Below are 23,184 nucleotides of genomic sequence, written 5' to 3'. Positions count from 1 at the left end.
TTATTATTATACTAAAGGTATTATATATACATATTAAAAAGTAAATGTATAAGGTTGTCAAAATGAGTTAACTCCTGTGATTAAAAAAGTATTGCAAACAGTTAAGCAAATAAATGACGTGGATTTAGGGAAAACATTTGAAAAATGTTCCTGCATCACATTCTGATAATAATATTTGGGTCTTTTTTAGGTTTTTTAAAGTATCCAAGCACCAAGAGAGTAACAGCCTGTCATTAATCATGATTAATCCAAATTCAAAATAACATTGATGTGATTAAAACAATACTTGTTTGTAAATATTGCCCTATTAGTTGTATATAAACACCGTATGAGGGTTGCTAAAGTTGTCCACTTTTGTCCTCAACAGGGACCTGTTGGTCCTTCTGGAGCTCCGGGCTTCCCAGGCTCTCCTGGTGCAAAGGTGAGTTGACTTGATGGTGGCGGTGCAGTAATGTGTAGAGCGCCTATGAGCACGCTCAGTGTGTTCCATGGCAATTAAGGTTTAAGTGAAGCTTTCAGCCAAGAGTTCAGCCACTTGATATTCCACAAACTGTTGATTTTCTGCTCTTCTGTCATGACTTCCCTAACTAGAGGAGGATAGATTGTTTTATGGCCAAGCTTTGCTGGAATGACAGAAAGCTGCTGTGTATTGAAAAGTACTTTAAAAGTGTGGAAACTTGGACGTGGACTCTTATTCCAACCTGTCTCACTTTGATTTATTCATCAGACAGTGCAGCATTGATCCTTTGCTCTTCTTCTTTTTTACTCTTTGGGAGATTTATACACATTTATGCATGGAAACTGGACTAAAGAAGCAGTTATATATATATATATATATATATATATATATATATATATATATATATATATATATATATATATATATATATATATATATATCCAGGAATTCACTTTGTAGGAATTTTAAAAAATTTATTTGTAAATTATGGTGGAAAAAAGTATTTGGTCACTTCAAACAAGGAAGATATCTGGCTCTCACAGACCTGTAACTTCTTCTTTAAGAAGCTCTTCTGTCCTCCACTTGTTACCTGTATTAATGGCACTTGTTTGAACTCGTTATCTGTATAAAAGACACCTGTCCACAGCCTCAAACAGTCAGACTCCAAACTCCACTATGGCCAAGACCAAAAAGCTGTCGAAGGACACCAGGAAAATAATTGTAGACTTGCACCAGACTGGGAAGAGTGAATCTACAATAGGCAAGCAGCTTGGTGTGAAAAAATCAACTGTGGGAGCAATTATCAGAAAATGGAAGACATACAAGACCACTGATAATCTCCCTCGATCTCGGGCTCCACGCAAGATTTCATCCAAAGGGGTAAAAATTATCATGAGAACGGTGAGCAAAAATCCCAGAACCACACGGGGGGACCTGGTGAATGACCTGCAGAGAGCTGGGACCAAAGTAGCAAAGGTTACCATAGGTAACACACTACGCCGACAGGGACTCAAATCCTGCAGTGCCAGACGTATCCCCCTGCTTAAGCAAGTGCACGACCAGGCCCGTCTGAAGTTCACCAGAGAGCACATGGATGATACAGCAGAGGATTGGGAGAATGTCATGTGGTCAGATGAAACCAAAATAGAACTTTTTGGTATAAACTCAACTCGTCGTGTTTGGAGGAAGAAGAATACTGAGTTGCATCCCAAGAACACCACACCTACTGTGAAGCATGGGGGTAAACATCATGCTTTGGGGTTGTTTTTCTGCAAAGGGGACAGGACGATTGATCCGTGTTAAGGAAAGAATGAATGGGGCCATGTATCGTGAGATTTTGAGCCAAAACCTCCTTCCGTCAGTGAGAGCTTTGAATGGTTGACCAAATACTTATTTTCCACCATAATTTACAAATCAATTCTTTAAAATTCCTACAATGGGAATTCCTGGATTTTTTTTTCACATTCTGTCTCTCACAGTTGAAGTGTACCTATGATGAAAATGACAGACCTCTGTCTTCATTTTAAGTGGGAGAACTTGCACAATTGGTGGCTGACTAAATACTTTTTTGCCCCACTGTATATATATATGTGGCTTGAGTTTTTCCTTGAATTGATGTGGGATCTGAGGATGTCGTTGTAGCTTGTGCAGCCCTTTGAGACACTCGTGATTTAGTGCTATATAAGTAAACATTGATTGATTGATTGATATATATATATATATGTGTGTGTGTGAATATATATATATGTATGTGTGTGTGTGTGTGTGTCTGCGCGCGCGGTAACAGAATAATTCCATTCAGTGCCGTGATGCAATAACAGGAAGTGAAGAGAAATATCTGGCAAGTGTCCAATCAGGGAAGAGGCAGGAAGCAGGGGACTCCAAGTAGTTTATTATTGACTGTACTTGCAGCAGAAATCTTAATTTTATTCCAAACTGCTCTGGAGAGCATCAAGTACTTGGCTTTGACTCGCATGCTCAAGCCGATTTATGACATTGTGATATTCATGTCACAGCAGGAGGGGCTTTTTGCCCTTCTCATAGTTATTATTTGCATCATTTCCACCACTTTTTTAGATCGGGGGGACTCTCACACTATTATGTTACATCCAGTATGGACTGGACTCTCACACTATTATGTAAGGTCCACTATGGACTGGACTCTCACACTACTATGTTACATCCACTATGGACTGGACTCTCACACTATTATGTTAGATCCACTATTGACTGGACTCTCACACTACTATATTAGTTCCACTATGGCCTGGACTCTCACTATTATGTTAGATCCAGTATGGACTGGACTCTCACACTATTAACTAGATCCACTCGACGTCCATTGCACCGGTCGCCCTAAGGGGGGTCCCCACATCTGCGGTCCTCTCCAAGGTTTCTCATTGTCCCATTGGGTTGAGTTTTTCCTTGCCCTGATGTGGGATCTGAGCCGAGGATGGCGTTGTGGCTTGTGCAGCCCTTTGAGACACTTGTGATTTAGGGCTGTATAAATAAACATTGATTGATTGATTGATTGATTGATTGATTGATTGATTGATTGATTGATTGATTGATTGATTGATTGATATAAGTGTAAAAATAACTTAAAGTAAAATAAAATTAAAATATTTGCATCACATTTTTTGTACAGTCTTGAAGGTGATACAAGTGTGAAAATAAATAAACGTTTCGTGAAAAAAAACTAAATTAAAAAATGACTTGTTCTTTAACAATGTTTTGTGTGAAATACTGCCACCCAGTGGTGTCTTATAGGTACTGCTGGAGTTAATAAGTACTACATCAAACGTATACTTTACCTCAACTGACATTGACCTTGTGCGTTGTACTACTGTACTACTGTACTTCTATGGTTATGATCACAATTTTTTTAAAGGCCTACTGAAATGAGATTTTCTTATTTTAACGGGGATAGCAGGTCCATTCTATGTGTCATACTTGATCATTTTGCGATATTGCCATATTTTTGCTGAAAGGATTTATCAGAGAACATCGACGATAAAGTTCGCAACTTCTGATCGCTAATAAAAAAGCCTTGCCTTTACCGGAAGTAGCAGACGATGTGCGCGTGACGCCATGGGTTATAGGGCTCCTCACATCCTCACATTGTTTATAATCTGAGCCTCCAGCAGCAAGAGCGATTTGGACCGAGAAAGCGACAATTTCCCAATTAATTTGAGCGAGGATTAAAGATTCGTGGATGAGGAAAGTTAGAGTGAAGCACACAAAAAAACGCGACGGCTCCAGGCGGCGGCAGTGGGACCGTTTCAGATGTAATTAGACTTATTTACTAGAATAATTCTGGAAGATCCCTTATCTGCTTATTGTTTTAATAGTCTTTAGTGAGATTGTAAAGTCATACCTGAAAGTGGGATGGCTGCGGTGAACGCCAGTGTCTCTCAGAGAAGCCAATGGAGGAGCCAAGATCACAGCTGCCTTTTTGAGCTGCAGGAGACAGTCCCATTATCCACTGAGCCGACTTAATACCACAATTTTCCCATCCAAAAACTTGCTGGTTGACATAGAGAAACATGTTCACTTGACCGCTCTGTGTTAAAGCTTCACAACAAACAAAGAAACAGGCTGTGTTTCGGTGCTAAAGGCAGCTGCAATCCACCGCTTTCCACCAATAGTCTCCATTATTAATTGGACAAATTGCAAAAGATTCAGCAAGACAGATGTCTAAATGACTGTGTAATTATGCGATAAAAAGAGACTACTTTTAGCCGTGTGTGGTGCTGGGTTAAGATGTCCCCTCCAACCCGAGACGTCACGCGCACGCGTCATCATTCCGCTACGTTTTCAACAAGAAACTCCACGGGAAATTTAAAATTGTATTTGGTCAACTATACCTGCCGTATTGGCATGTGTTGCAATGTTAATATTTCATCATTGATGTATAAACTATCAAACTGCGTGGTCGGTAGTAGTGGGTTTCAGTAGGCCTTTAATTTCTTCTCTTTTCCAGAAGATTTTGTTTGAACTTTGGAACTTTCACTGTTTTTAGTTGTTTTCATTAGCTTTTTATTAGTCTAACACATGGTGTGCAGTTGTGGTCAGTGTCAAAATATTATAATTTACTGACTTCAACAATGCTTCCTCAGGGAGAAGCTGGTCCGACTGGAGCTCGTGGCCCCGAGGGTGCTCAGGGACCCCGTGGAGAGTCCGGCACTCCCGGCTCATCTGGACCTTCTGGCGCTTCCGTAAGTGATGATGACTAATAGGAATTATTGTGAGCAATGATTAGCATGGGGATATGAACGTGTTGTGTGTTCTTTGTTAGGGAAACCCAGGTACTGATGGCATCCCTGGAGCCAAAGGATCCTCTGTAAGTTTTTTCTTACTATACAAAAGTATTCACCAGTATAGTTTATGTTACAGAACTATCATAAGTAATTATCAGTATTTTATACAGCATTCCTAACCATAATAATTCATCAGTATTATATGCCACAGTACTATCCATAAGTATATGTCAGTATTTTATGCCACATTACTGCACATACATATTCATTAGTATTTGATGCAACATAACGATCCATAAGTATTTATAAGTATTACTACATCATTTTCATTAGCAGCCATAAGTATTCATCATTACTTTCTGCTATAACACTATCCATAAGTAATCACCAGTATTTTATGCTCCATGACTGTCCATAGTTCTTTATCAGTATTTTATGCAACATTACTATCCATTAATATTCATCAGTATTTTCTGCTACAGTACTATCACAAGTATTCATCGCTATTTGATGCAACATTACTACCCATAAGTAAACATCAGTATTTTATGCAACAATACCATCCAAAAATATTCATCAGTATTCCCTGCTACAGTACTATTATAGATATTCATCAGTATTTGATGCAACATTACTACCCATAAGTATTCGTCAGTATTTTATGCCACATTACTGCACATATGTATCCATTAGTATTTGATGCAACATTGCTATCCATAAATATTTATCAGTATTTTCTCCTACAATACTGCACATACCATGAATTGATTAACATGGACCTCGACTTAAACAAGTTGAAAAACTTATTTGGGTGTTACCATTTAGTGGTCAATTGTACGGAATATGTTCCTAACTGTGCAATCTACTAATAAAAGTATCAATCAATCAATCAATAAACACATTCATTGGTATTCGATGCAACATTACTATCCATAAGTATTTATCAGTACTATATTGAATTAGTATTTATAAGTATTTATCATTAACACTATCCATAAGTACTCACCAGTATTTTCTGCTCCATTACCGTCCATAGTTCTTGATCAGTGTTTTATGCCACTTTACTATCAAGACTGTTCATCAGTATGGCTGTTCATAAGTATTCATCACTATTTTCTTCTACATTACTATCCAAAAGTATTCATCACTATTTTATGCTACATTACTACCTGTGAGTATTCATCAGTATTTTCTGCTACAGCACCATTCATAAGTGTCCATGAGTGTTTTTGCAACATTACTATCCATAAGTATTCATCAATACTAAATTATTACAGTATTACATTACTAGCCATAGGTATTTATCAGTACTAAATTAACACAGTATTACATTACTAGCCATAAGTATTCATCAATATTTTCTGCTACAGTACTATCCATAAGTTTTCATTGGTATGTTCTGCTACATTACTATCTGCGAGTATTCATCAGTATTTTCTGCTACAGTACTATCCATAAGTATTCATTGGTATTTTCTGCTAAATGACTGTCCTTTAGGTAATTATCAGTATTTTCTGCCACAGTACTATCCATAAGTATTTATCAGTATTTTCTGCTACATTACTGTCAATAAGTATTCACCAGTATTTTATGCTACATTACCATTCATAAGTATTCATCAGTATTTTATGCTACAGTACTATCCATAAGTATTCATTAATATTTTATGCTATTTATCCAAAAGTATTTATCAGTATTTATGCTACAGTACTATCATAAGTGTTCATCAGTATAGTATGCTACATTACTATCCATAGGTGTTCATCAGTATTTTCTGCAACATTACTATCCATAAATATTCATCTGTATGGTATGCTACAGTATTATCCAAGAGTATTCATCAGTAGTTTATGCTACATTACTATCATAAGTATTCATCAGTATGTTATGTTACTTTACTGTTCATAAGTATTCATCAGTATTTTATGTTACATTACGGTCCATTAGTATTTATCAGTATTTTATACAACATTACTTTCCATAAGTATTCATCAGTAGTTTATGCTACAGTATTATCCATAAGTATTTATCAGTATTTTATACAACATTACTATCCATAAGTATTCATCAGTAGTTTATGCTACAGTATTATCCATAAGTATTTATCAGTATTCTATGTAACATTACCATTCATAAGTATTCATCAGCATTTTATGCTACATTACTATCCATAAGTATTCATCAGTATTTTATGCTAAATTACTATCCATAAGTATCCATCAGTATTTTATGCTACAGTATTAGCCATAAGTATACATCAGTATTTTATGTTACATTACTATCCATAAGTTTTCTCCAGTATTTTATGCTACATTACTATCCATAAGTTTTCTCCAGTATTTTGTACTACATAACTATTCATAAGTATTCATCAGTATTTTATGCTACAGTATTATACATAAGTATTCATCAGTATTTTCTGCAACATTGCTATCCACAAGTATTAATCAGTATTTTATGCAACAGTATTTTCCATAAGTATTCATCAGTATTTAATGCTATATTACTATCTTTAAGTATTCATCAGTATTTTATGCTACATTATTATCCATAAGTATTCATCAGTATTTTATGCTACATTATTATTCATAAGTATTCATCAGTATTTCCAGCAACATTTCTATCCATACATGTTTATCAGTATCTTATGCTACAGTAATTTCCATAAGTATTCATCAGTATTTTGTGCTACAATATTATCCAAGAGTATTCATCAGTAGTTTATGCTACATTACTATCATAAGTATTCATCAGTATGTTATGTTACTTTACTGTCCATAAGTATTCATCAGTATTTTATGTTACATTACTATCCATAAGTATTCATCAGTAGTTTATGCCACAATATTATCCATAAGTATTTATCAGTATTCTATATAACATTACCATTCATAAGTATTCATCAGTATTTTGGCCTAAATTACTACCCATGAGTATTCATCAGTATTTTCTGCAACATTACTATCCACAAGTATTAATCAGTATTTTATGCTACAGTATTTTCCATAAGTATTCATCAGTATTTAATGCTACATTACTATCCATAAGTATTCATCAGTATTTAATGCTACATTACTATCCATAAGCATTCATCAGTATTTTATGCTACAGTATTATCCATACGTTTTCATCAGTATTTTTTGCTACTGTATTATCCATAAGTATTCATCAGTATTTCCTGCAACATTGCTATCCATACGTATTTATTAGTATTTTATGCTACAGTTTTTTCCATAAGTATTCATCAGTATTTTCTGCAACATTACTATCCACAAGTATTAATCAGTATTTTATGCTACAGTATTTTCCATAAGTATTCATCAGCATTTAATGCTACATTACTATCCTTAAGTATTCATCAGTATTTTATGCTGCATTACTATCCATAAGTATTCATCAGTATTTCCTGCAACATTACTATCCATAGGTATTTATCAGCATTTTCTGCTACAGTATTTTCCATAAGTATTCATCAGTATTTAATACTAAATTACTATCCATAAGTATTCATCAGTATTTTATGCTACAGTTACATCCATGAGTATTAATCAATAGTTTATGCTATATTACTATCCAAAAGTATTCTTTAGCATTTTTATGCTGTATTACTATGCATAAGTATTCATCAGTATTGTATGCTATATAACTATCCAAAAGTATTCATCAGTATTTTTATGCTGTATTACTATGCATAAGTATTCATCAGTATTTTCCGCAACGTTACTATCCATACATAAATAATGTTTTGTGTTTCTAGGGTGCTCCCGGTATCGCCGGAGCTCCGGGTTTCCCCGGACCCCGTGGTCCTCCCGGGCCTCAGGGAGCGACCGGACCTCTCGGGCCCAAAGGAACATCTGTAATTGATCAGATAAATCATAATTCTTGCAGCAGTTATAGATTCAAAAATATTTTCCACGTTAGTATTTGAAGACGACATAATGATGTCTGTTTTGTGTGTTTACTTTTCCAGGGAGACCCTGGTATCACAGGATTTAAGGGAGAGGCGGGACCTAAAGGAGAGTTTGTAAGTGCTCTGGAGAATCAAACAAAAATAATTTTGAATTAATTTTTTGATACTGTAAACCTATGATATGCCTCTCACATTTTAAATACAGTTGTACACATTCATAATCAATAACAGGCCTTCAGTGTTGTATTTACAAAACATCACGTCTTATCAAAGCGTCTTCCTGCTAAAGTATGTTGTGTGAGTTGACTTGTGAGACGACAACCTCTGCGGGATTCATAGCTGCAGCACTCTTTTATCCCCTCCAGCAGATAGCGCCATCAAATGCAAAGAAAAGTACCAGGGTTACATTTCAAAAGACTGTATCAATAAATGAAAGTATTAATGTTTGAGTCTACAGTGTTGAACACATCAAATGTATAAGACTTTGAAAGCGTGTTTGAAAAAAATATCGGTGATCTATGAGTGAAACCACTGAATCATAACACATAATAGAAAAATAATCCAGTAATTTAACGTTATCTAACAACAATGTAGATTCATCATTGCAAAATAAATACATTATTATTATTTCATATCAATGAAGTACATATAATAAATTATCAGTATTAATTGTTATTGTTGTCAGTTATAGCTTCTAGACCAGTGTTTCTTAACCGTATGGCCATTGTTGGGCCGCTAGCGCCCCCTGGAGGGCCGCCAAAAATATGTTTCTCAGCTGTGGTCCATATGGGCCGCAGCTGTACTTAGTTGTAATACAATCTTCCGCCTACATGGGGCAGTCATAACAATATCAAAAGAACCAAAGAAGTCTTGAGCTAAAGTCCTATCGAATTTTCTTGAGCGCAAAAAAATATGACTACAGTGGTGAAGCTGTATTTTAACAGTTCGGTTTAAAACAAACATAAATAATATTATTTATTTATAAAAATTGAGTTATCATTTCCAAGTTAGAATGTATTTATTTTAGCACATATGAGTACCTTCTTATGCAGTGAATTTGATTAGTATTTATTTTTGGAATTAGCCTGACCTAAACCTTGATAATAAAAATAGGTAATACAAAGTTGTGATTATCCTTCCACAGGTAAGTTAGATATAATCATTGAATATGATTAAAATCAAGAGTTCAGTGTTAATATTTTTGTAGGCCCTGGGGCCCTCTATTATGAAAAAGTTGGGCCCCAAGGTCGAAAAAAGGTGAAAAATCCCTGTTTTTGAACTATAGTTGTTGTACAACCAATCAAATGAAATAACAACAAATAAAAAAATACAATAAATAAATATATAATTATATTAATAATGAATGTCATTATTATTAATACTAATAACTATTTACTTTAATTATTAGCATTATTATTATATGTTGCATATTAAATAGGCTTCCTTGGGCCACAAATGTTCCTGTCCAGAAGTATTAGTAAGTTATATTTGACATCTTAAGTGAGAGATAATCATGTGCTATAATATTTATTTGTTAGACCTGTTCTCTTTGTAAAACAGAGAAAAAAAAAGTAGAAAATGTACAATATTTCTAACAGTAATACTTGTATTTTAGCATTAACATTGCCATTTTGTTGAGAGCTTTTATACAAAATATATATTTTATAAACACATGTTGGGGCATATACAAATATTTCAAGAATACCGACGCAATACTAAATTTTTCTTTTTGGGTTTTTTTGTAGGGGCCAGCAGGTCTTCAGGGAGCCGTCGGCCCCCAGGGCGAAGAGGGTAAGAGAGGACCCAGAGGCGAGGCCGGTGCCGCTGGACCACTTGGACCTCCAGGAGAGAGGGTGAGCGCTGTCAGAATGTCCTCAATAGAGCGAACTAAAAGCTATAGTGTTCATTATTATCAATAATGCTTCTTCCTTTGTTCTTGACTTGGAAACATATTCCAGTACCTGGCTGATTTCAAAGAGATGAATGATGAATATTGTCATCATGATATTGACTGTGCCTTTATGCTTTGTCCGTAGGGAGCTCCTGGTAACCGTGGTTTCCCAGGTCAAGATGGTCTGGCTGGTCCCAAGGTGAGTGTTGTCCTCATTTCCTGAGGATTACTGCGGAATAATGAGGAGAAAATGCTTCAGAAAGAAGGAAGCCAGAGATAAGGACATGTGTTTGCCTCAATAGTCCCACACAAAACCCAAACAAAGATGTTGGTAAACAACGACAATTGCAACTCGTAGAGACATATTCTTTTGCGCACGCCCGGTCTTCCTCCCAGGGAATAAAACACACTAATCAATCCCAAATCCTTTTGGATGACATATATGTTGAGTAAGAAGGACCGCCTAGACAGAATAGTACATGGCCAAGTTTTACTAAAGCTTTAGGAGACCAGCAGCCCTTACAACGCGACAATAGCAGTAGCAAGAAGCGGTCTAAATCCAAACCAAAAAAAGAGTCAGCTTATGTAGCACGAAAACAGCCCATCTCGCCCAAAAAGGAGCACAGCTGAGGGCTTGAAAACAGATAACAACATTCCAAAACAGCTTTGTGAACCGACCAATAGGAGACCTTAAAACGAAACAAATAGTTACTTGCGGACATAAGATAAAAGCAAAGAGGTCACGTGAAGACACAAATACTAGCTGCTTTAAACATGACTATGGATTAAAAGAGAACACTTAAAAATATCTCATTCTCACACTATTTTGATTTTTATTTGCATATTTATAAGAGGGCGTGGCCTGGGCGTGCCAAGCAACGCAGACATCTGGGCATTCAATCCATCACAACTGGACTGTTTGGTTTGTTTTAGAAGACGTTTTGCCTCTCATCCGAGTAGACTACATCAGTTCATAATTATAAACTTAGTTTGTTACATCTAGTATTAGACTTAGATTGGTCACATCTAGTCTTGAATTTAGATTGGTCACATCTAATCTTAGACTTAGATTGGTCACATCTAGTCTTAGATTGGTCACATCTAGTCTTGGATTGGTCACATCTAATCTGAGACTTAGATTGGTCACATATAGTCTTAGACTTAGATTGGTCGCATCTAGTTTTAGACTTAGATTGTTCACATCTAGTCTTTGACTTAGATTGGTTACATCTAGTCTTAGACTTATATTGGTCACATCTAGTCTTAGACTTATATTGATCACATCTAGTCTTGGACTTAGATTGTTCATATCTAGTCTTGGACTTAAATTGGTCGCATCTAGTCTTAGAGTTAGATTGGTTGCAGCTAGTCTTAGACTTAGATTGGACACATCTAGTCTTAGATTGGTCACATCTAGTCTTAGACTTCGATTGGTCACATCTAGTCTTAGACTTAGAATGGTCACATCTAGTCTTAGACTTAGATTGGTCACATTTAGTCTTGGATTTAGATTGGTCACATCTAGTTTTAAACTTAGATTGGTCATATCTAGTCTTAAACTTAGATTGGCTGCATCTAGTCTTAGATTTAGATTGGTCACATCTAGTCTTAGACTTAGATTGGTCACATCTAGTATTTGACTTAGATTTGTCACATCTAGTCTTAGACTTAGATTGGTCACATCTAGTCATAGACTTAGATTGTTGAGATCTAGTCTTGGACTTAGATTGGCCACATCTAGTCATAGACTTAGATTGGTGAGATCCAGTCTTAGAGTTAGATTGGTCACATCTAGTCTTAGACTTAGATTTGTTTTTATTCAGTCATTGGTGGAGCATAATATATATTTTTTTTAATATTGTTTTTAACATGGCTATCCAGCACTTTGGAAACGTTATTGTTGTTTAAATGTGCTATATAAATAAAGTGGATTGGATTGGATTGGATTGGTCACATCTAGTCCTAGACTTACATTGTTACATCTAGTCTTTAACTTAGATTGGTCACATCTAGTCTTAGACTTAGATTGGTCACATCTAGTATTTGACTTAGATTTGTCACATGTAGTCTTAGACTTAGATTGGTCACATCTAGTCATAGACTTAGATTGGTGAGATTTAGTCTTAAACTTAGATTGGCCACATCTAGTCATAGACTTAGATTGGTGAGATGCAGTCTTAGACTTAGATTGGTCACATCTAGTCTTAGACTTAGATTTGTTTTTATTCAGTCATTGGTGGAGAATAATATTGTTTTTTTAAATATTGTTTTTAACATGGCTATGCAGCACTTTGGAAACGTTATTGTTGTTTAAATGTGCTATATAAATAAAGTGGATTGGATTGGATTGGATTGGATTGGATTGGTCACATCTAGTCTTAGACGTACATTGTTACATCTAGTCTTTGACTTAGATTGGTCACATCTAGTCTTAAACTTAGATAGGTCACATCTAGTCTTAAATTTAGAATGATCACATCTAGTCGTAGACTTAGATTGGTCACATCTATGTTTAGACTTAAATTGGTCACATCTACTGTTAGACTTAGATTGGTCACATATAGTCTTAGACTATGATTGGTCACATCTAGTCTTAGATTTAGATTGGTCAGATATGTCGGATGAGAGGCAACATGTCTTCCAAGACAAAACCAAACAGTCCAATTGCGATTGATTGAATGTCCTGAGATTACATGTAGTTCTCTGTTTTGTCCACCAGATAGCAGCCAGGCTATGACACCACACCTTTTATGGAGATGTGTGGTGGAGAATCACATTTAAATGTTATCTTCGCGTGCCAAGCAATGCAGACATCAGGGTTCAATTTCAAGTAGATTGCGATGTAACAAAGAAATTCCAAGATAGTGCCAATGATCAAAAGCCAAGACCTTTACGCTAAACAAATACAATTTGCAAAAATGCAAGCATAGAATGTTAGCATGCTAACATTCGCATAGTAACATTTGCATGCTAACACAAAGAAATTAACATACTTTAAAAATAGCGGCAAGTATCGAAAGCCATGATTTTTAGGTTTAAACGAATAAAATGAGCACAAACACTAGCATAAAGTGTTAGCATATTAACCACATACTAAAATAGGAGAAATCATCGTTTTTCTAAAAAATATCAAAGATATTTTCTAAACTGCTTGCTTCGCAGCAGGCCCATAATGATAAATAACTAACAATAAGGACCAAAATTGGGCCACAGTCCACATCCTGCTTAGGGCCACACAAAACTTATCGTGTGATTCTTTGTTAAGTCTTTCAGAGCACTTTATCAATTGGGTAAAAAAAAGTTGTTTTACAAAGACGTACGGTATTGCCCCTACAATTTCACACAGGGCATATGTTTCGCCTCTTTACTTGCTAATAACATTTTTGTTTGTACAACGGGACATGCTAACAGTGTGTTGTTTAACGTTGCATGTAAAAAAGAAACACACTTACCAGGCATTAGTTCACATTAGCCATGTTAGGTTGAGCTAAATCCAACTCTTGGAACAAATTGCTTAGTCAAATCTGAAACAATTAGAGGAATGGGTCTTAATCCGCTTGCAAGTGACCTCTGGTGCGGTTCGATTCACTTTGGTGCTACGCAGAAATAAAGGGAATTAAATACAATTATTTTATGGTTACCAAGAGTAGATAGTGGCAGGTTATTATCGTTGCATCTCAATTATATCATATGATAACATTTCACCAATATTTAATTCATCATTATTGGCTTGTCAGATATTAATAATCATATAAATATTGATGGTCAAACAGTTCCTTTCGCTTTGCAGAATCGCGCCTTGTTTGATTTAGTGGCTACGTCTTTTTTTTCAATGAAACAACTTTGTTTTATGTATTTATTTATTTTTATTTTAATAGAGACAATATATATCAATGATCATGTGACAACATAGTACAAACATAAACAATATTAAAATGTAAAATTTTAAGCTTTAAGTGCCAAAGACACATTACATTGGTCTATACCAGGGGTCGGCAACCCGCGGCTCCAGAGCCGCATGCGGCTCTTTGATCACTATGATGTGGCTCAGCTGCTAAATTGCCGACCCCAACGACCATTCCGTGAGGTTTCTGGATTTTAGTGCCTCTCTCAGAAATCATCCGGGGATAGCATTCTCCAATTTTCACCTGGACTACAATACTGAGGGTGTGCAGTGATGGCAATATATTTAACCTCCTCTACAATATGTTGTCGCGCCCGCTTTTAAATCACACGATCTGCGTGTCGACTGGTCATTTTATGTTCAGCCTGTGTTGACCCACGAAAGCGACTGCAACGCATACTTAGTCAACAGCCATACAGGTTACACTGAGGGTTGTAATATAAACAACTTTAACACTCTTACTAATATGCGTCACACTGTGAACCCACACCAAACAAGAATGACAAACACATGTTGGGAGAATATCGGCACTGTAACACAACATAAACACAACAGAACAAATACCCAGAATTCCTTGCATCCCTACTCTTCCGGGCTACATTAGCACCAGACCCAGGCCCCTCCAACCCCGCCCACCTCAACCAACACACGGAGGGGGTGGGGGGATTTGGTGCTAGCGGGGTGTACAATGTAGCCCGGAAGAGTGGGATGCATGGGATTCTAGGTATTTGTTCTTTTGTGCTTATGTTGTGTTACTAGGGGTGTAACGGTACACAAAAATTTCGTTTCGGTACGTACCTCGGTTTAGAGGTCACAGTTCGGTTCATTTTCGGTACAGTAAGAAAACAACAAAATATAAGTTCTGGGGTTATTTATTTACCAAATTTGTAAACAATGGCTTTGTCCTTTTAACATTGGGAACACTGTACTAATTCTGCCCACGTTAATCCACATTAAACTGTCTCAAGTTGTTGCTTTGATTAAATACAATGAAAAACATTTCTTCTACATATAAAAAGTGCAACATTAAACAGTTTCCATTGAAACTGTTTAATGTCAACTTATCATGCTTAATTTATTACAGCATTTGGGAAGCCTTTAGTTGACTTTTAATATGTAAATGTTGTATTTTTTTTATCAACATGTGATTGCAGGGACCCTGCAATTCAAAACTAGGCTGCTAAATTACTAATGATTCATGTAACTATAGCTGAAAAATAGTACAATTGCAATAGGAGAGACTATTCATCCCTGAACACCATGGAGTTCAATGAAATAACAGACAGACAGGGCTTTGCTGGCCCTAAAACACGCACACACACGCACACACACACTCACGCACACACACACACACACACACACACACACACACACACAGCAAAATGAGCTAATATTACGCTAAATGCTAATTAGCCCTCACCTCAAGCCTATACTGTGAGCTAGCTGAGCTGCAGTTTAAGTTTCTAGAAGGTCAACGGGGTCATAGTGATGTTAGTGACTGGGAAGTGTTTAGTATAATTTGGGTAGAGTGCGCTGCTCCCCTGCTAAACGAATATCTCTGCTCGATGCTGAAGCATTGACTACATCGTTCCGAAGTCTGAATACACACTGCTGATTGGCTGTTACATTGCTCTGAACACGCACTGCTGATTGGCTTTGTATGTAGCCAATCAGATGGTTGTGTGGACGGGACAATGCTTGCTGCTGAGACAGAGCCACAGAGGCAGAAAGCAGAGCAGCTTGTGAAGACTTTTGCTTCCAAACTCGCTCGGTACACCCGCGTGCTGAACCGAAACCCCCGTACCGAAACGGTTCAATACAAATACACGTACCGTTACACCCCCTATGTGTTACAGTGCCGATGTTCTCCCAAAATGTGTTTGTCATTCTTGTTTGGTGTGGGTTCACAGTGTGGCGCATATTAGTAAGAGTGTTAAAGTTGTTTATATCACAACCCTCAGTGTAACCTGTATGGCTGTTGAACAAGTATGCCTTGCAATCGTTTGCGTGTGTCACCAGAAGCCTCTTACAACATGTGACTGGGCTGGCAAGCTCATTGGACGTGTTGCAGAGGGTGTCAAAGGTAACACCTTCATAGGTTGCCCTTATTATTGTTAATCGAGGGAAATTCTGCAAACATTCGCGAGAATGGTTGATCTGTCATTCGGTAGTCTCTCGGAATATTTGGGATGGTTGGCAAGTATGAGGCTGTCAAGCGGAAATTCATAAAAAAATTGCGGGCCCCACTATCATTACATTTTCATATTAAGGTGCGGCCGCATGTCTGAGACCCCTGGTTTATACATAGCACAAAGTAGAAAAAACTCTGTATGCACTGTTATTTCATTTTAAATTTCAAAAGAGTTTTGTGGCTCCCATTGTTTTCTTTATTTTGTGAAACGGGTCAAAATGGCTCTTTGAGTGGTAAAGGTTGCTGACCCCTGGTCTATACGTATACATATACATATACATATACATATACATATACATATACATATACATATACATATATACGTTAGACTTAGATTGGTCACCTATAGTCTTAGACTTAGATTGGTCAGATCTGTCGGATGAGAGGCAAAAGGTCTTCCAAGACAAAACCAAACAGTCCAGTTGCGATCGACTGAATGGCCTGAGATTATGTAGTTCTCTGTTTTGGCCGTCAGGTGGCAGCCCAGCTCTGACACCACACATCTCATATCAGCAGGAGACTCCCATTTAAAATGTTATCTTCTCACACACAAATCTCATTCATCCCAAAAGGAAGCTGCCAGAATTTCAATCTGCTCTTCTCTCAGCGGGTCAGTGAAATGTCTTATCCCCGTGAAACAGGAGTGAGGCCTTTTTTATAAGGGGGTTAGAACCTGAATGTGGAAACCCACATTGGAACTGATGAGCCTTCTTCACCTGTGACACAGGGTGCCCCTGGTGAGCGCGGACCCTCTGGCGCCAGCGGGCCCAAAGGTGCTGGCGGCGACCCAGGCCGTCCCGGAGAGTCCGGTCTGCCGGGTGCTAGAGTACGTGGCTTGTACACAACACAATTCCCACAATGCATTGGACATTTGTTTATCTCGTCTGTATGCAAATGAGCGTTTTGTTGATAGTGTGTTTGTACGCTCTGACAGGGTCTTACCGGACGTCCCGGTGATGCTGGACCTCAAGGCAAAGTGGGACCTTCTGTGAGTGCCTGTAATTCAATTGTGCTGCTCTAATGTGAATTTATTTCTCTTGCAGTAATTATGATAGTGACACTTAACTACTTTTAAGCGCTTCATCGAATTAAGTGAATCCATTTTTCTTATTTGGTAGGGAGCGTCTGGTGAGGACGGCCGCCCAGGACCCCCAGGGCCACAGGGCGCCCGTGGACAGCCTGGCGTCATGGGATTCCCTGGACCAAAGGGAGCGACTGTAAGATAAGATAAACTAAGATAAATCTACAAATGTGTCATACAGTTTCTGCATAATTGCAAGTTCTGTTTTAATATATACAACTGAAAACTGCACTCACGCGTATTTGCAGGCATTTGTTGCTAGGCAGATTTTATTGGCCAACATAAATAAATTAAGTAAAGAAAAAATGTATATATATATATATAAATTTAATGTACTAATCTAAGGATAAATATATTATCAACAGTACACAGTGGATTTAGTAAAACTTTACCTACATTGTTTTCTAGGATTAACAAGTTTTTGCATATGTCTGCAGCTCTGCGAAATTTGAAGCCGTACCCATGTAAAAAGAAAACATATATATATATATATATATATATATATATATATATATATATATATATATATATATATATAAATATATATATATACACTGTGGAAGTCACTTTCTTCGCAGTTCCACCAAAGACACGGCACAAGAGCCAAGCGTGCAGTTTTCAACAAAGGTTTTAATGTACATAGGTTTTTTCATTGTCTTTCCCCCCCAGAACGTGACTTTTCAGTCACGTCCGTATTCTCTCTCCCTTCTGCTCCCGGCCGCCTACTGTTAAAGACAACAGATGATTAGATTAACACGTACCACCTGTGAAATCTAATCACCTCCAGTCAGCCCCTGCCACTCCCCCTGTTTGATTGGTGCTCTGTCCTCAGCACCATGGACAGGGGCGGGGACTTTTGCTCTTGCTGGCTACATCTCCCCCACATATACATAAATATAAAAATAAATATACACAGTTAAAATGTATACATCTATGTATGTATCTATATATATATATATATATATATATATATATATATGTATATATATATATATATGTATATATATATATATATATATATATATATATATGTATATATATATATATATATGTATATATATATATGTATATATATATATATATATATATATGTATATATATATATATATATATATATATATATACATATATATATATATTTAATGCGCTAAGCTAAAGCTAAATATATAATATCATCAACAGTACACAGTGAATTTAGTAAACCAGGATAGACTTTATCTGCATTGTTTTGAGAAATCAAATATTTTTGTATATTAGCTGGTTGCTATGCAAAATTTATGGGGGCATCAGTCCTGTAAAAAACAAGAAAAAGACATGTTCTAAGCTAGGGGTGGCAAAGTCTAAGCCTGCGGGCTAGGTCCGGCCCGGTAATGAATGATCTATGGCCCCCGGGGATGATATTTGATCAGTATTAGAAGTGGCCCGCAGGCCACAGCCACCTGCTGCTGTTTTGCACGTACCAATACTCCATACTCCAATTTTTCAAAATGGGGTCCCAGGGAACCCATCAAGTCATAAAAATGGGGTCCCACAGTACATTTTTGGAGTCCCACTTTTTTGTAAGCGTTTTGAAAACAAATGATAAATGTATGCATTATCCTGTTGTATCTCACTTTCTGTATTGTGTTTTGGAAAAAGGTTGTCATATACATTACTTAAAAATACAAAAGAAAACAAATGTTTATACACATGAAAAATTGTATTCAGTTATTCATTATTAGTTAATACTACTTATTCATTCACTTTCTTCTTTCCTTCATGGATCTAAATTTTACTGCTGCAGTTTTTTTTCTATATTTTTATTGTAATATTTTAAGAATGTGTTCGTTCTTTTTTCGGCCAAAGTAAGACAAAGAAAGCAATCGAAAGTTGTGTGTATTTCTTTAGTTTTAACGCCATGATTTTAATAGTCCGGGCGGCTTGTGCACAGATTTTCCTCCATGCAGCCCCTGAGCTAAAATGAGTTTGACACCCCTGCTCTAAGCTCAGGTTAAATATTATCATTAGCATACAGTATATTGACTCTGCCGGCTGTTACTTTATTTGCATTTTTCTAGGATTTACACGTTTTTGCATATTTGTTTGTTGCTAGGCAGAATCTATGGTGCAGCAGTCATGTAAAAAAAAAAAAAGGCATGCGCTAAGTCAGTGTTTTTCAACTTTTTCTGAGCCGAGGCACATTTTTTTCATTGAAAAAATCCGGAGGCACGCCACCAGCAGAAAACATTAAAAAATGAAACTCAGCCACCGATATTGACAGTAAAAAGTCACAATTGTTGGATATAAATTCAAAGCATAACCAAGCATGCATCACTATAGCTCTTGTCTCAAAGTAGGTGTACTGTCACCACCTGTCACATCACACCCTGACTTATTTGGAGTTTTTTGGTGTTTTCCTGTGTGTAGTGTTTTAGTTCTTGTCTTGCGCTCCTAATTTGGTGTTGATTGTCATGTCGTGTACGGATGCACTTTGTGGACGCCATCTGCTGCTCCACACGCTGTAAGAATTTGCTGTCATCCAGCATTCTGTTTTAGTTTACTTTTTAGCCAGTTCAGTTTTAGCTCCATTCTGCATAGCTTCAATGTCTTTTCTTAGCGGCAATCGCCTTTCGTTTATTTTTGGTTTAAGCGTTAGATTCCTTTTTACCTGCTGCCACCTACTGATATGGATGAGTATTACACGGTTACTCTGCCGAGCTCTAGGCAGCACAGACACTCATGAACGGCACATTTGTGGATTATAATAAGTGGTTTGCAAAAATATTTTTAACTCAATTAGGCACACCAAACAATATCTCACGGTACAATAGTGTGCCACGAGGCGGTGGTTGAAAAACACTGCGCTAAGCTAAGACTAAATGTATTATCATCAGTCCACAGTAAATTTAATACACCAGGACATACTTTATTTGCATTTTGTTCCAGGATATGCAAAGTTTTTGCATATTAGTTTGAGTGGCAGACTTTACGGGGCACCACTTGCGTAAAAAACCATAGTAGCACGCCAACAATTGTTTTATTTCAGTCAAATTAATAATGTTTTTCATCCTATTACCATATTCTAAATCTGTTGGGGCAGTGGCACATGTGCCCCTTAATGCAAAATGCCAACCAATGACTGCACTTTTTTGTGTTTTAGGGTGAGCCTGGCAAGTCTGGGGAGAAAGGACTTGGTGGAGCTCATGGTCTGAGAGTAAGTACAAACGACTAATTCATTTCTAATACGTCACCGTAATAGAAATGAGGTAAGCTAACATTACCCTTGGCCTCCTTTCTTCAGGGTCTACCTGGCAAAGATGGAGAAACCGGTGCTGCTGGACCCCCCGGACCTGCTGTATGTGTCATTTACAAGCTCATTTCTTTTAAGAAAAAAAACAAAACATGATGGATTTCACGACAAATTTCTTAAAAGTCATGTGCTAAAATTTTCTTTTACTGTGATTATGATTTTTTTTCAATTGTGAATTTTTGTCTTTAGGGTCCTGCTGGCGAGAGAGGGGAACAAGGGCAGCCTGGGCCCTCTGGTTTCCAGGTAGGTGTCACGTGTGTGTTGAATTTTCCAAAAATGTATTTGAATAAGGACAGAAATAAAAAAAATTAAATGACGTAAAAAAACACCAACATTTACTGTGATTTTTTTTTGTATGAATAAAAAACAATAATTATTATTGTCCTTGTTTCTGATTGATTCCATTAATATTATATTCCTAGTGTGTGAATGTTGTCTGGCTATCTGTGTTGGCCCTGTAATGAGGTGACGACTTGTCCAGGGTGTACCCCGCCTTCCGCCCAAGTGCAGCTGGGATAGGCTCCAGCACCCCCGCCACCCCGAGAGGGACAAGCGGTAGAAAAAGGACGGCTGGATGGATCGGATTTGAAGGAGAATTTAGTGCACCAGGAAATAACACTTCTTTAAATAAATTTTAAAAAAAAGCTGAAGAGTTTTATAAATAAAAATATAAGACGAGACAGAGACTTAGAGATATATGATTTTCGTTTTCATAATTAATCAGCTTTTTTTTCCAGGATTTTATAAGATGTGTATGACTGATAACTGCAGCAGCAAGTGACACCTAATTAGATTTACAAAATTAAAGTTAAAGACAGAGGAAAACAAAAATAATAACAGAAAGTTGTATATATATATATATATATATATATATATTTTTTTTTTTTTTTTTTTTTTTTTTGTGGATAATAAGGTCCTATGTATTTGTTTTCATTATTTAATTCAATTAATATCAGACTTGAAGACAGACAGATAACTGCGGCAGGAAGTGACACTTATTTAAATTTTTAAAATAAATGTTAGAGTGTAAAAAAACAGAAATAAAATAAAATAAATATTTGTTGGTGGTTTTTTTCTTGATTAATGATTTAATTTAAAACAATTCAGATTTGGTAATGACTACAGCAGGAATTAACACGTATTTACATTTATAAAATTAAAAGTTTAAGGGTTGATAGGGGATAGGTTGATTGGCAACACTAAATTGGCCCTGCAATGAGGTGGCGACTTGTCCAGGATGTACGCCACCTTCCGCCCGATTGTAGCTGATATAGGCACCAGCGCCCCCCGTGACCTCAAAGGGAATAAGCGGTAGAAAATGTATGGATGGGTTGAACTAACACATAATAATTCTTAAATTAAAAAATATATATTGATTGTACGTATTTCCGTAGTTTTTTCTGATTATCCAGGTCTCTTATTTTATTTATAATTGCATTTATATATTATCAGGCTTTAATATAGACAAATAGAGTAACTGCAGCAGGAAATGATGCTTTTGTTGAATCTTTGTTTGAATTTAATTCATTTATTATCAAATTGGTGGCACAAAACTCCAACTGGAAGTGATAACAAATAATGAAAATAATGTTTTATTCAATAAGTTTTTAATTTTGTTGAAAATGTATTTAAATTATAAGTCAATATTACCTTTTTTTAAATGTATGAATTTAGAAATTCACCCTACCTCCATGACTCATATTGCTCTGTATAACCAATAATAATTGTTTAATAATGTATCAGTATATCATTTTGTCATGTTTTTTCACAGGGTCTGCCCGGCCCCCCCGGTCCTCCAGGTGAGGGAGGCAAGCCTGGAGATCAGGTACGTGTTCTTGGAGCAATCTCTATCCAATATATGAAATATATATTTCATCTTTAATTAAGATGTACAGAATTTAGACCAAAATGAGGGTTTAGTAGCAAAAAATATAATGAGTTGAGTTGGCCACCTTCCACCGACTCTTCCTCACCCTGTGACTCAGACCTGCTTCTCTGTAAAGCATCAGAAATACTCATTATCACAGTCAGCTGATTTTTGTTAACAGTGCAAAATGAATAGAAAAGCACTTGCAAAATAAATTACATCATATTTCTTATCTGCTGGACTATTTCATCATCTGACACATTGATCGTAAATATCTTTTAATCAGCATCATGACTGTCTGTGACTAGGTTAGTAATGTACAGTATATATCA

General features: G+C 36.5%; 1 protein-coding gene across 2 annotated transcripts in view; it reads left to right on the top strand.

Moving 5' to 3' along the window:
* col2a1b (collagen, type II, alpha 1b) overlaps positions 1-23,184 on the top strand; it is a 152,354-nt gene that overhangs the window by 50,516 nt on the left and 78,654 nt on the right. For both annotated transcript variants that reach the window (XM_061887092.1, XM_061887084.1), the window contains 14 exons: positions 368-421; positions 4,579-4,677; positions 4,758-4,802; positions 8,477-8,575; positions 8,690-8,743; positions 10,375-10,482; positions 10,666-10,719; positions 17,343-17,441; positions 17,550-17,603; positions 17,734-17,832; positions 20,836-20,889; positions 20,977-21,030; positions 21,175-21,228; positions 22,757-22,810. In XM_061887092.1, the coding sequence (XP_061743076.1) occupies positions 368-421; positions 4,579-4,677; positions 4,758-4,802; positions 8,477-8,575; positions 8,690-8,743; positions 10,375-10,482; positions 10,666-10,719; positions 17,343-17,441; positions 17,550-17,603; positions 17,734-17,832; positions 20,836-20,889; positions 20,977-21,030; positions 21,175-21,228; positions 22,757-22,810 (981 nt within the window). The remainder of the gene's footprint in view (positions 1-367; positions 422-4,578; positions 4,678-4,757; positions 4,803-8,476; positions 8,576-8,689; positions 8,744-10,374; positions 10,483-10,665; positions 10,720-17,342; positions 17,442-17,549; positions 17,604-17,733; positions 17,833-20,835; positions 20,890-20,976; positions 21,031-21,174; positions 21,229-22,756; positions 22,811-23,184) is intronic.

This window comes from Nerophis ophidion, linkage group LG02 (assembly GCF_033978795.1).
Source record: "Nerophis ophidion isolate RoL-2023_Sa linkage group LG02, RoL_Noph_v1.0, whole genome shotgun sequence".
Taxonomy (NCBI): domain Eukaryota; kingdom Metazoa; phylum Chordata; class Actinopteri; order Syngnathiformes; family Syngnathidae; genus Nerophis; species Nerophis ophidion.
This window is presented reverse-complemented; position numbering and strand designations above follow the sequence as displayed.